General features: G+C 43.5%; 2 protein-coding genes across 7 annotated transcripts in view; one reads left to right on the top strand and one right to left on the bottom strand.

Moving 5' to 3' along the window:
- P2RY12 (purinergic receptor P2Y12) overlaps nt 1-852 on the bottom strand; it is a 28,744-nt gene extending 27,892 nt beyond the window's left edge. Inside the window, exon 1 of the mRNA XM_083613516.1 lies at nt 416-852. The gene's annotated coding sequence lies outside the window, so the exon portion shown is untranslated. The remainder of the gene's footprint in view (nt 1-415) is intronic.
- The window catches only part of MED12L (mediator complex subunit 12L), a 180,406-nt gene that overhangs the window by 130,422 nt on the left and 37,416 nt on the right, over nt 1-12,568 (top strand). For all 6 annotated transcript variants that reach the window (XR_014547948.1, XM_083613020.1, XM_083613024.1 and 3 more), the window contains 6 exons: nt 2,035-2,155; nt 4,596-4,691; nt 6,838-6,951; nt 9,855-10,057; nt 11,321-11,509; nt 12,449-12,523. Coding sequence is in view for 5 of the 6 variants with exons in the window: in XM_083613020.1 (XP_083469146.1) it covers nt 2,035-2,155; nt 4,596-4,691; nt 6,838-6,951; nt 9,855-10,057; nt 11,321-11,509; nt 12,449-12,523 (798 nt within the window). In the remaining variant the exon portion in view is untranslated. The remainder of the gene's footprint in view (nt 1-2,034; nt 2,156-4,595; nt 4,692-6,837; nt 6,952-9,854; nt 10,058-11,320; nt 11,510-12,448; nt 12,524-12,568) is intronic.

Below are 12,568 nucleotides of genomic sequence, written 5' to 3'. Positions count from 1 at the left end.
CCGCAACTAGGCCTCAGATTATGCAGACCAGTGGAATTTTACTATTTGAAATAAAGGGGATGACAGTCACTTTTGTCCTCTATGTGACTAACACCCACATACATAAGATATTTTCTGCTCTCATAACGTAACCCCCAAGGAGGCTCAGAAATAATATTTGGCCCCATGGTTTCGCCCCATCACTAACATACACAGTCCTGACAGCCAATGCTAAAGTGAAGCTTTAAATAAACAACGGACTTTTTCTGGTATAATGGGCTTCTACATGCATACCCTTGTGTCTGCTTTTAATGCAATTTCTCACTGCATCACTGATTAGTTTAAGAACTATGGTTTAAGAATTAGTTCAGGGATGGTTAGCCTGTTCCCCACCCTACCCCCCACCTCCCACCCCCCACCCCCCAAACACCCTTACCTGCAACCTTCTGTTGGAGAGAGACTTCCTCAGATGTCCTCCTTCTCCTTTACGAAGATAATTGGGGCAGTAGGCCATGGTTCCCTGTCTTGCTACAACATGCGGCAATGAAGCTGTTTCAGTGCAGCAACGCAAGGAACATTTCTCACTGCAGTGACAACTGCATGGACTTTCTTTGTCTCACTGTGCTGTGCTGTGGTTGCCTTAACTGTTGGGACATGTTGTTTCCTTCCTCCCTTTTCTTAGGTAAGGACAATACTCTTTCATTTGTTCTCAGGGCCAGCAGTACGCTGCCTAATCTGATTTCACTGCCTAGCGATGTCATCAGCCTTGCGTATCTGACTAGCTGGGTTCATACAGTGGAGAAAGTACAAAATAGCACAGAAGAAACAACTCAGGATGTGTACACACCATATGCATAAAGTTTTAAAGCGCATGACAAACCCCCAAAGAATCCTGGGAACTGTAGTTTGTTAAGGGTGCTTGGAATTGTAGCTCAGTAAAGGGGAAACTGCTGTTCCCTGAATCCTTTGGGGTGAGCCATGTGCTTTAAATGTATAGTAAATTAGAGTTTCCCTTGAATAACTTAATGCCATCTGGAATTCCATCTGTTACAGCCAACAAACTATGGCTTGCAGTTCTGATTTGGAGGGCTATAACTATAACAACTATAACTATATCCAATCCAAAGTTTATTGGTCAACCAAGTTCAGGTTATAGCCAAAAAAAATAAATAAAATAAAATTAATTTTTTAAAAAAATTGAGGAAAGAAACAGCAAACAGATTTTAACAGGCAAGTGAAGGTAATAAAAACAGCATAATAAAGCCTTTGCAATAAAGCGCATGTAATACACAGAACATGCAAAGGTAAAAGCATGCACATGCACAGCTAACTATAAATGATGGTTTGGTATGAAAGGGGAAGTGCAGAAATTGCTGAAACTCACTGAAAGAAAAAAAAAATGCAATATATGGCATTCCCAGGTAGGGTTGGTAAAGATCTTTGTCTGAAACCATGGAGAGCACCTGTCAGGAATTACATTAGACACAACTGATAAAATAGAGCAATGGACCGACTCAGTATAAGGCAACTTTCTGTGTTATGTGTGAGAGGAAGATAACCACACCCCTAGGGCTCATTCACGTAATCCTAAATCATGGTTTCTTGTTGTGTCTGAACCAGTCCCCAGCCCTTGCCACAGACACACACACACACACACACACACACACACACTGTATTTTATGCATAGTCTTTTTTGTTTAGTTTTCCAAAAAAGAAACGAAAACAAATACAGCCAAACAGTACAAAATACAATCATAATTAAATCAAGGCAACATGTTTTATAAATGCAAATGAGGGAAAGGGGATGGGATGGCTGATGATCGAGATTCCAGAATAACCTGGTGCTCAGACATTCAAGCAAACAGATCTGTATCAAGGGTCCAGATATCAGGTAATTCCTCCATCTTTCTTGTCCTTGTGGAAGGTCACCTTCTCATTTGCTGCCAGCCGAGTCATGATTGTGGGAGTGGATTTCTCCTTTCAGTGTAGAAGACACAAACTGATTAATTAGAACTGCTTAATTAGCAACATTTTTATCCTTTTTTGCCCTTTAAGGTGAGTGACCTGTCGTTCCATGATTCATTGGCTACCTTTGTTGCAATCCTCATAGCCCGGCAATGTTTCTTCCTAGAGGATGTTGTTCAGCACGTTGCACTTCCTTCTTTACTTACAGCAGGTGAGTGACATCTTCAAAACCACACTTTGCTCTTCGAACTGGAAGGCAGAAATGGTTCCGTGTATGGATGGTAAATCATATAAAACCATTTTCTGGAATCTAGGGATTTTTCTTTCTTTTTTTAAAGCATAGATAAGCAGGGTGCTCTAAATGTGTTTGGCTGATTAAGTGTAGTGGTCATGTATTTACATAGCTGGGACTGAACTGCAGAACTACATGGCTGGACTGAATTATGTAGGACTGAAAGACTCTGTACATGCTAATCTTATTTCACATCTTAGATTATCCATTCTTCTCTATTTCTGCAGTCTTCATCTTTTCCCCACCCCACACTCCTTCCTTCCTTCTATCTTCCCTTCTTTCTTAGACTGCAAGCTACACACATTTATTGGGGAGCAAGTCCTCTTCAACTTTGCTGGACTTACTTCTGAGTAGACATGCCTAGGATTGCACTCAAGGCATCAAAAGCCAAGTGTGAAACCAACAACCACCACCTTTCCCTGGATATCGAAAGGAGCTGCTTTGCCCTGCTAGATTAGGCAAAGGGGATGATAACGTAACCGAAAAGCAAATCTGGAGGCCAGGAGTCTCTCCTGAGCAAAAGTTCTTTTACTCACTCTTCAGTCGAAGAGCTCAACCAGTAGTATGATTTTGTATAGACATTGTGAGAACAGAATGCTGGACTGAATGGCCATTGACTTGATCCAGTGGGTTCTTCTTATGTTCAGTACTGGAGTAGTGGTAGTTTAAGATATTAAAAACCAAGCAGACAGCCACCCAAAAGCCCCACAACTTCCTGGTTGTGGTGAGGGTGGAAGGACAGAAACATCTGGGGTGGTTGAAACGGAAATGGAGAGCAATGGAACTACGCCAGTAAGCCGCTTCCTGTTCTGTCTATATAGCTTGGTGCTATTTTGTTTTTAAAGCACTTTGTTTCTTCATTGCTTGCTTGCACTATAAATCCACATTATGACTCCAAGCCTCAGTTTTGGGGAACAATGGGTAGCACTTCTGTTGTCTTTTGCTGCTTCTGTGAACACACCGCAAGCTGAGTTGAAGGCAAATTCAGCTTTATTCTTGATGAGGCCTGGGAGCCACACAAAGCAGCAACTGACTCCTCCAGCCAGGGCACACCTCTAACTCAGCTGTCCAGGTTTCTAACAGTTTCTCTTAAAGGGGCCACATGTTGGGTATTTGTTTGATGATGCATACCTTACAAACAGCCTAGGGTTCAGTTTTGGGAAGAGCCAAAGTTCATTTGGGTGGGCCTGAGAGTGAGGGGCTTTGGGACCTCAGATGTTTGTTCCAAAGTCCATGGGAATGGGGTCAATGTTGTCCTTACTTCTGTAATCAAGCAATTTTTCCCAGTTTGCTACCAGGCAGGTACAAGGTTCTTGTGTTAATTCACAAAGCCCTAACCAACTTGGCCCAAAGTACTTGAAGAACTTTCTGATCCCTTATTGTCCACCTCAATTATTTATATTGTCTGATGGAGCACTTCTGATGGTTCACCATGCCCCTGAGGTTTGGCCAGCTTTTGTTAGGGACCAAGGCTTGAGTGTGGCAGTCCCTGTACTGTGGCACTTCCTGCCGCTAGAGGAATAATCCTAGTCGCCTTTTACACATTGCCTATAAACAGTGTTGTTTAGACAGACCTTTGAAATTTGAATTTTCTTTTATCCAAACAGTATTTATGGATGTTTTTACTAATGTGTTATTCTAAGTTTTTATGGTTGTTGCAATTTTTGCATGGTGTACACTGTACTTTTTTTTATGACAGTTTTACAAATATTTAAAATAAGTAAGTAAATTATTTCTGCTGGTTTTGGTTTTCTGCCAGCATGTTGCAAAGTTATGAGCTGTAGTCATCTTCCCACACTCTGATGGCATTACATTATGATCTTTCTGGAATTTTTGTCTTTTTCTCAGCTTTGACATTATTTGTGCTCGTCATCCAGACAAGTTTTTTTTTTTTTTACACTTTTTTCCTGACACTTCTTATTTTCCCACAAGTAAATCTTGATAACATTCTCTTCTTTTACCCAGTTAAGCTGCAGAAAAATATCATGCTCACATTTTTCATATTTCTCATTTTCTTTCACAAGCCGCCTTGTCAATACGCACCTGCTAAACAAATCCAACATTTGTGTGTGTGTGTGTGTGTGTATTTGTGTGTTTCAGATAAAACAATTGTTAGATAGAAAAAGTTAAGAGAGCAATGCGGTATTGACTAAAATAACATTTAAATGAAAAATTGTTTGGATCATTGTTTTGCAGAGCATTAATATTTTTCTCAGTATTGCTGTTCAAGCTATTACTTTCTACGTTTGCTTGATAAAAATGTTATGAATTAGATTCAAACTTCTGCTCAGATAAAATATTAGGAATTAAATGCTAGTTTCCAGTAGTATAATGATTGGTTTGCATCCTTTTCCCACAGCTTGTGGAGATCCAGATGCTGAGCCTGGGGCAAGGATGACGTGCAGGCTTCTGTTCCACCTCTTTCAAACACCTGAGGTTTCCCTGCTGCCTACTGGTAAATACTTCAAATCTATTTCCAGACCTTCTGTCTTGCCTTTGTGTTCCAGTTTCTCAGAGGAATTTTATAATGCTGACTCCAAAGGTTCACTTGGCAAAGGAGAATGCCCTGTAAAGGGCAGGTGGCACTGTGGTCTAAACCACCGAGCCTCTTGGGCTTGCCGATCAGAAGGTAGGTGGTTCGAATCCACACTACGGGGTGAGCTCCCTTTACTCTGTCCCAGCTCCTGCCAACCCAGCAGTCCGAAAGCACAACAGTGCAAGTAGATAAATAGGCACCACTGCAGCAGGAAGGTAAATTGCGTTTCCGTGCGCTCTGGCTTCCGTCATGGTTTTCCATGGGCCATAAGCAGTTTAGTCATGCTGGCCATATGACCTGGAAAGCTGTCTGTGGACAAACGCTGGCTTCCTTGGCCTGAAAGTGAGATGAACACCACAAGCCCATAGTTGCCTTTTACTGGACCTAACAATCCAAGGGGTCCCTTACCTTTATCTTTTTACAAATTTAACAACATCATCAACAACATTCTATTTGGAGTAGGGCTGCTGAAATTAATGAGTATACACAATAAACCTAAAGCTCATTCTTTCCATCAAAGAATTCTGGGCACGGTTGCTTATCCATTTTTGAGATGTGTGTGTGTGCTTTGAATGTGTTTTAAATGTGTAGAGTGTATACAGAATAAATTAGTCATGTTTATTCACTTCGGGGGGTTTACTGAGAGTTGGAATAGCAGTGGATAAAATCCAATTTAAATTGACATTGCTGAGACACAGACCTATAGCCTTAAACACCCATTTCGTTCAAAGGACCACCTGGTATGTTGTTTTGGAAGCATATTTCTGCTTTTTCCTTATAACTTTTAGCCCTTAAGTCCTTCTATAGGGACATTCTGAAAAGATGGTGAGAGAGTTCTGAGGTGAGTTGGTTGAAGAGATTCAAGAAAAGAGTGTTAGGCCGTGTACACACGTAGATTTGAAACAATCAGGTCTCGTTTCTTCACAAAGCACTTTTTTACATAGCTCTTAATATACTTACCTTCGCACGATAGCATTGCCAAAAGGGAGAGTTGCTATCCATGCTGTCTTTACATACAGGTGGCTGTGTTTATGAAGCAGTATGCATTGATTTACTCCACTCAGTCAGTCTATTCACGCACGCTAAGCACTGGCAGAACATCACTAGGTGCTCCCCAATAGGAGGGGACCAATGAATGCAGCACAAAACAGATAAAAAACTGTTCTTGTAGAAATCGCTTTAGATCAACCCACAGTAAGAGACAGGGATGAAGTGGCAGCCATGTTGTGTGTACATCACCCTAAAAATGTGCCCGCATCCCACATGGAATGCACATTATTACACTGTGTGTACACACCCTTAAAGATTTGAGAGAGGAAAAAGAGACTGCGAAGATGACAGTGATTGTTAATGAAAATAACAACAGAGCAGTATTTTTAGCCCTCACACAGCCTGTGAGTGACAGACCATGACTCTGTGGCAGCAGCAGGCCCCTAATTGATCACCTCAAGGATAGCTAATTCATTTGATTTCATCCCGCCCTATTTGTTGTTTAGACACTAATTTTGAACAGTATACTTAGCTGAATTGTTCTTGCTTCCTTCCCTTCTCCTTCCTCCTTGTTAAATAAATCATAGTTTGTACTATTCAATTAAGTTGCCCACTGCCTCCCCCTTGCATCCATTCGGGGAAAACTGAATGAAATGTTTGCACTGCAGTTTAAATCCGAGTCCCACTGCCCTCCAGAAGATAAGGGGGAGGGTGCGCACACACACACACTTAACTTTAAAAAACTGCATTATATCACAAAATCATGCTGCATGAACCACACACCGGGTATTTCAGACTACATACTGAAACTAAATTGATACTTTCCATTGACAGTGTTTGAATATTGAATATGCACTTGCTTCTGTAGTGTGTGATGTGGCCTTGGGCAGGCACATGTGTACATTGGGCCATTTGTTTTAAGACTTGTAGTATTGATAGTATTGACATCCTTGCACTTGCACCACAAGATAGGTCCACCGCAGTGTTTAGAAGCCTAGTAAAATTAGGTGGGGAGAATAAAGCTAAGTTCACTAAAAACAATGACAATGAAAAAATGCTTGTTCTTTTTCTGCAGGGAAATCTTTCCCAGGAATTCGATCATCTTGTGATCGTCACCTCTTAACTGCTGCTCACAACAGCATAGAAGTGGGTGCTGTGTTTGCTGTGCTGAAAGCAATACTGATGCTTGGTAAGATCACATTTAATGTTCTTCATTTCATGGTTAAGGCTGCACCCCATACTAAGTTTCCTAGGAGAAAGTTCCATTGAATTTGGGGGACTCTTACTTGTCAGTAGACATGCTTAGGCTTGCCCTGTGAGGCTGAAGTCTTACACACACACTTACATGGTATCTGAAGAAGTGTGCATGCACACGAAAGCTCATACCAAGAACTAACTTAGTTGGTCTTTAAGGTGCTACTGGAAAGAAAAAAAAAATTTGTACTTACATGGGAGTAAGTTTCATCAAATTCAGTGGGATTTACTTCTGAATAGGCAAGCATAGGACGTGGGTGGCGCTGTGGGTTAAACCACAGAGCCTAGGGCTTGCCGATCAGAAGATTGGCGGTTCGAATCCCCGCAACAGGGTGAGCTCCCGTTGCTAGGTCCCTACTCCTGCCAACCTAGCAGTTCGAAAGCACAAAGTTCAAGTAGATAAATAGGTACCGCTCCAGCGAGAAGGTAAACAGCGTTTCCGTGCGCAGCTCTGGTTTGCCAGAAGCGGCTTAGTCATGCTGGCCACATGACCCGGAAGCTGTACGCCGGCTCCCTCGGCCAATAAAGCGAGATGAGTGCCGCAACCTCAGAGTCGTCCGTGACTGGACCTAATGGTCAGGGGTGCCTTTACCCTTTGCCTTTAGGCAAGCATAGGATCCTACTAAATTTTGATTTTGATTTTGACGTGATACATTGTCTAGAGCATGGGTCCATCCGTTCCCCTCAGATGTTGCACTTGCACCAGCCCCACCCAACATGACCAGTGATCAGGGAAGATAAGGGACCAGAAGTGCCCCATCCCTGAGCTCCAGTTATATCTTAAAATCTGATGTTTTAATGATTAATCCTACAATAGATGAGGCGTTTGTATTAAATTCTTCTATTTCCTGCTACCCATTAGGTGTAAAAATTCAGCTTCAGCAGGATTGCTTAGAATCATAAAATCATCGAAGTTGGAATAGACCCCAGGGTTATCAAATATCCTCTCCTCAGCCCCAAAGCCACTCCCGACATCAGGAGGGGGGGGGTTTGCAGGCTCACTCCCTGCCTACAGCCTCGCGGGACTGGCGGCAGTCCCGTGGGACTCAGGGAATTCCCGGTCATCAATATTCATTTAGTCACGCCGCCAGCCAATCGGATGGCGGTGGGGGCGGGCTTACTAGGGGGCAATTTAAGGTCGGGGCAGCCCTAGCTCGCCCCTTTCCTTCCTTCTAGCGGCTGCGTCTCTGGATCATTGGCCACAGCATTGTCCACTGGGCAAGGCTGCGGGGAGTTACCAGAGGCTGGTGCGGCGATCTCCAATTCCCGGACAACGTGGAAGTGTCCTGGATCGCACGCCGGGGAATGTGTTGGGAGGAATTCTTCCCAACAGTAACAAATAGAATTTCAGTTAAAGGCCCACCCGAGGCGCTGGTCATCCAACTGGGTGAGAACGACCTGGCTTACAGAAAAGGGGTGGACTTAATGTGGAATGTTTTCAATGACCTGGAGGAGTTGCGGGCCTCCTACCCGAATTTAACATTCATATGGTCATCATTGCTCGAGAGGTGCTGTTGGCGGGACGCTGCAAATCCGGTGGCCGTGAACAAAGCCAGAAGGATTCTGGAACGCTCGGTGGCGCGTAGAGTCACCGCGATGGGTGGGCGGGTCATTGAGCACCCATGCATCCGGTTTAGCAATGAAGCACTCTACCGCGGGGATGGCATGCATCTATCCGATGCTGGTAACGATATTTGGCTGGCTGACATTTTTCAAGGGATCAGGGATTGGTTGCAGGTCTGAGGGTATTGGCGGCGAGCCTGGCTCGTGTGGCGGTTAGGCATTGGCAGGGGAATTTATTATTATTATGCAAATGAGTTGGGGGGGAGGAACGCCATTACCTCCCCCAAATGTTGAAGGGTAGTTCGTTAAAGGACTCCAGGGGCCTCGTCCAAAACCTATGGAGGCTAGGGCCTAAAGCGCGCTCCCGAGCGGTAACCCCTCGGGGAGCGCCTAGGGATGTGCATCTCGGGGGCTCCCCCTGTTGGTGCTTAACCCTTCACGGTTTATACCGATAGTCTGATAGGGCCAATGCCTAAGGCCAATACCGCTCTTTCCTGTAATCAATAAAGTTGTGGCCATTTTTCGCCCATTAACCTTAATTCTGGTGTCCGTTGTCTTTATTTACTCTAGGGGCGGGTATTGCCATGCAACCCAACTTTTCCCCTCCTCTTAAAACCGTGGGTTGATGAAGGGAATGCCTTCTCAGGGTCTGTCAAGGCAGGCTAGTGCAGGACTCTGAAGCTTTGATGGTATTAATTAATATCATTAATATTGTATTAGCTCATCATTTTTAATGTTAAGCCTAAAGTAATAGTTAATGATGCTGCAAAGTACACTAATAATGCAGGTATCTCAGCTAAAGCATCCATGACAGGTGGCCATCCAATTTCTTCTTAAAAACCGCCAAAGGGAGGAGAGTCCATCACCTCTGTGGGAGTCTGTTCCACTGCCAAACAGCTCTGACTTTCAGAAAGTTTTTTTCCTGAATGTTTAGTCGGAATCTCATTTCTTGTAACTTGAAGCTGTTGCCTCGAGTCCCACCCTCCAGAGCAGAAGAAAACAAGCATGCTCCCTCTTCCATGTGACAGCCCTTAAGATATTTGAAGGTGGCTATCATATCTCCTCTCAGTCTCCTCTTTTCCAGGCTAAACACACCCAGCTCCTTCAAGCACTCCTCATGAAGCTTAGTTTCCAGACCCTTGATCATCTTGGTTGCACTTCTTCACACGTTCCAGCTTGTCAACATCCTTCTTAAATTGTGGCGCTTGCCCAGGTTGTTTTTAATAGTTAAACAGTAATAATACTCTTCATCTTTGTGCTGCTTCTACTCCATAGGTGATGCGGAAATTGGAAGCAATAGCATGCCCTCCTTGAAGAAGTCAGATTACTCAGTACGAAGATTACTAGGTGACCTTAATGAAGATGAGATATGGGATGCCGCCTCACATTCTTTGAAATCATGCGGAAAACCTTTCTCCATAGAAACTGCTAGTCTCAGCGAATATGCTAGATATGTGCTAAGAAGTATATGCCAGCAGGTACCATAACCCTTTGTTTTTCTCAGTTTATTTGTATATATGAATTTGTTTTTCCAGAGCAATCATTGTTGCCATATTCCAGGGATGCAAAGACAGTCATGACATGCTTTCATAAATATAGGTGGGTGAGGGGGTAGAGGAAGGTAGCTGGGGAAGCCATTCAACCCTGAAGATGACCTGGGCCAGCCACAACACCTTAGCTTAATCTTCACAGGGTTTTCATGAGTATAATAAAGGGAGAGGGAATGAATAAGCCACCTTGAGCTCCTTGGAGGAAAAGTTGGAACGTGAATGTAATATGGATTTGGTTGTCAGGGCTCCCAGGTCATTTCCTCCTATAAACTTGAATACACTGTTGGCAACTATGGCATCAAGTGATGACTTGTGTGTGAATGAGCTGTCATAGATTGATCTGTCCAGACTGACTTTGATATTGCCAGATACCTATCCAAGGTTCCCATATTTTGGCTGAGTAATCAAGGGATGAAGATTGAGTCATGTACACACGTGTGAGAACAAGTCCACACTCTGGCCATGCGAAGCCTCTTGGGGTACTCTGGACCGCACAATGTTACGTTAGTTAAACAAAAATGAAACGAAACATATGTTTTCGTAGGGGCAGTGGAAGCTGTGACCTGTGACAGGTTTATCCAGCCCCTCAGCCTCATTGATTAAACCCGGAAAGGACAAGCCTCTACCTGTGCATCTGATAGTGTATGCTATATTCAGGTATTAGCTGTGCAATTCAGGTCTAGGCATGTTAGATTTTACATGTGGCTCCCATGTAAACTTGGTGCCCATGCTTGAACTTCTCAACAGATAAGAAAGCTGTGCAGGTGTGGTTGTGATCCCACCATTCTTGTCTTCCTTGTGTCATGAAGTTTTTCTCAAACATACAATGAGTATAGTTGTGATTACAGCTGGAATTCGTTTGAGAGTTTAGCTTAACATTCTGATTTCCTTTTGAAAGAGTTCCTTGAGTATTCAGTCAGCGGCATGTAAATGCTCTTGATGGAATACCTGAGAGTAGAACCAGAAAAAAGATTGTCTTAAAAGAAAAAAAGTTTATATTTAACTAAATTCTTCCTTGTTAAATATTTTGCATAATGGACTTGGATTTAATGTAAAGTATAGCTTTTTCACAGTGCTAGCATGAATCTGACTCATCCTGAACAATGTTGATTTTTTGTTATGTGTTACAAGCAAAACAAACAAACATTGCCTTTGCTGTGATTAATGTTCAATTCAACTTTTTGTTGATAGGAGTGGGTGGGAGAACACTGCTTGAAAGAACCCGAAAGACTGTGTACTGACAAAGATCTTATCCTGGACCCAGTCCTTTCAAACAAGCAAGCACAAAAATTGTTGCAGCTTATCTGTTATCCTCATGGTGTTAAAGAATGTGCGGAGGGTGACAATCCTCAAAGACAACACATCAAGCGCATTCTTCAGGTAACCAGACCGAATAAAGGCTTTTTATTTGATGTTCTTTCCTCTTTCTCCCACCACATGTTAGACCCTTTTGTCCCTGTGTACATACCGTCCCTTGTAAAGGGATAATATTAAGGGAGAGGGGAATTAAGTCTTTCCTGCCAACCACAAACCCTTCTGCTACTGAAGCACACGCTAGCCAGAAATGTGAAGAAACTCTGTATGTGTGCAGCTCGTGTATGGAGGGAGGCTCCCTACAAGATTTCTGCCTGCCTGCCTGCATAGGTATGGCTTCTTCTCGTAGTCACTGAATGTAAGGACGCGGGTGGCACTGTGGTCTAAACCACTGAGCCGCTTGGGCTTGCCGATCAGAATGTCAGTGGTTTGAATCCCTGCGACGAAGTGAGCTCCCGTTGCTTTGTCCCAGCTCCTGCCAACCTAGCAGTTCGAAAGCACAGTGCGAGTAGATAAATAGGTACCGCTGTGCTGAGAAGGTAAATGGCATTTCCATGCGCTCTGGTTTCTGTCACGGTGTTCCATTGCACCAGAAGCAGTTTAGTCCTGCTGGCCACATGACCTGGAAAGCTGTCGGTAGATAAAAGCCGGCTCCCTCAATCTGAAAGCGAGACGAGTGCCACAACCCCATAGTCGCCTTTGACTGGACTTAACTGTCCAGGGGTCCTTTACCATTTTTTTTTAACCTTTACCTATAACGTGCAGTTCTGCCCTTAGTCAAGATCAGCTAAAAGCTATGTTTTGAGGTGGGGGTGAAATCAGGAACAGGCTCTTCCCCAAGGCAAGGCCCCCATCCCTTTCCCACCGATCCCATCTGTAGTCAGGAAGAATGAACAAAATGAGCCACATCCCCGATGCATGTAGAAGAGACAATGATATGCAGGCAAGAACAAAATCACATGTCATGTTTAATGGTGACACAACTATTTGTCATTCTTTGCACAGAATTTGGATCAGTGGACTCTCCGCCAATCGTGGTTGGAGCTCCAGCTGACGATCAAACAGTGTATGAAGGAGCCTGTGAGTATTGCCTTGCATACATGTTTCATTCGATAAAGTTTTCCT

This window comes from Podarcis filfolensis, assembly GCF_964270895.1.
Source record: "Podarcis filfolensis genome assembly, chromosome: 5".
Lineage (NCBI taxonomy): Eukaryota > Metazoa > Chordata > Lepidosauria > Squamata > Lacertidae > Podarcis > Podarcis filfolensis.
Note: the sequence above shows the minus strand (reverse complement) of the source record. Positions and strands in the feature narration are given on the sequence as shown.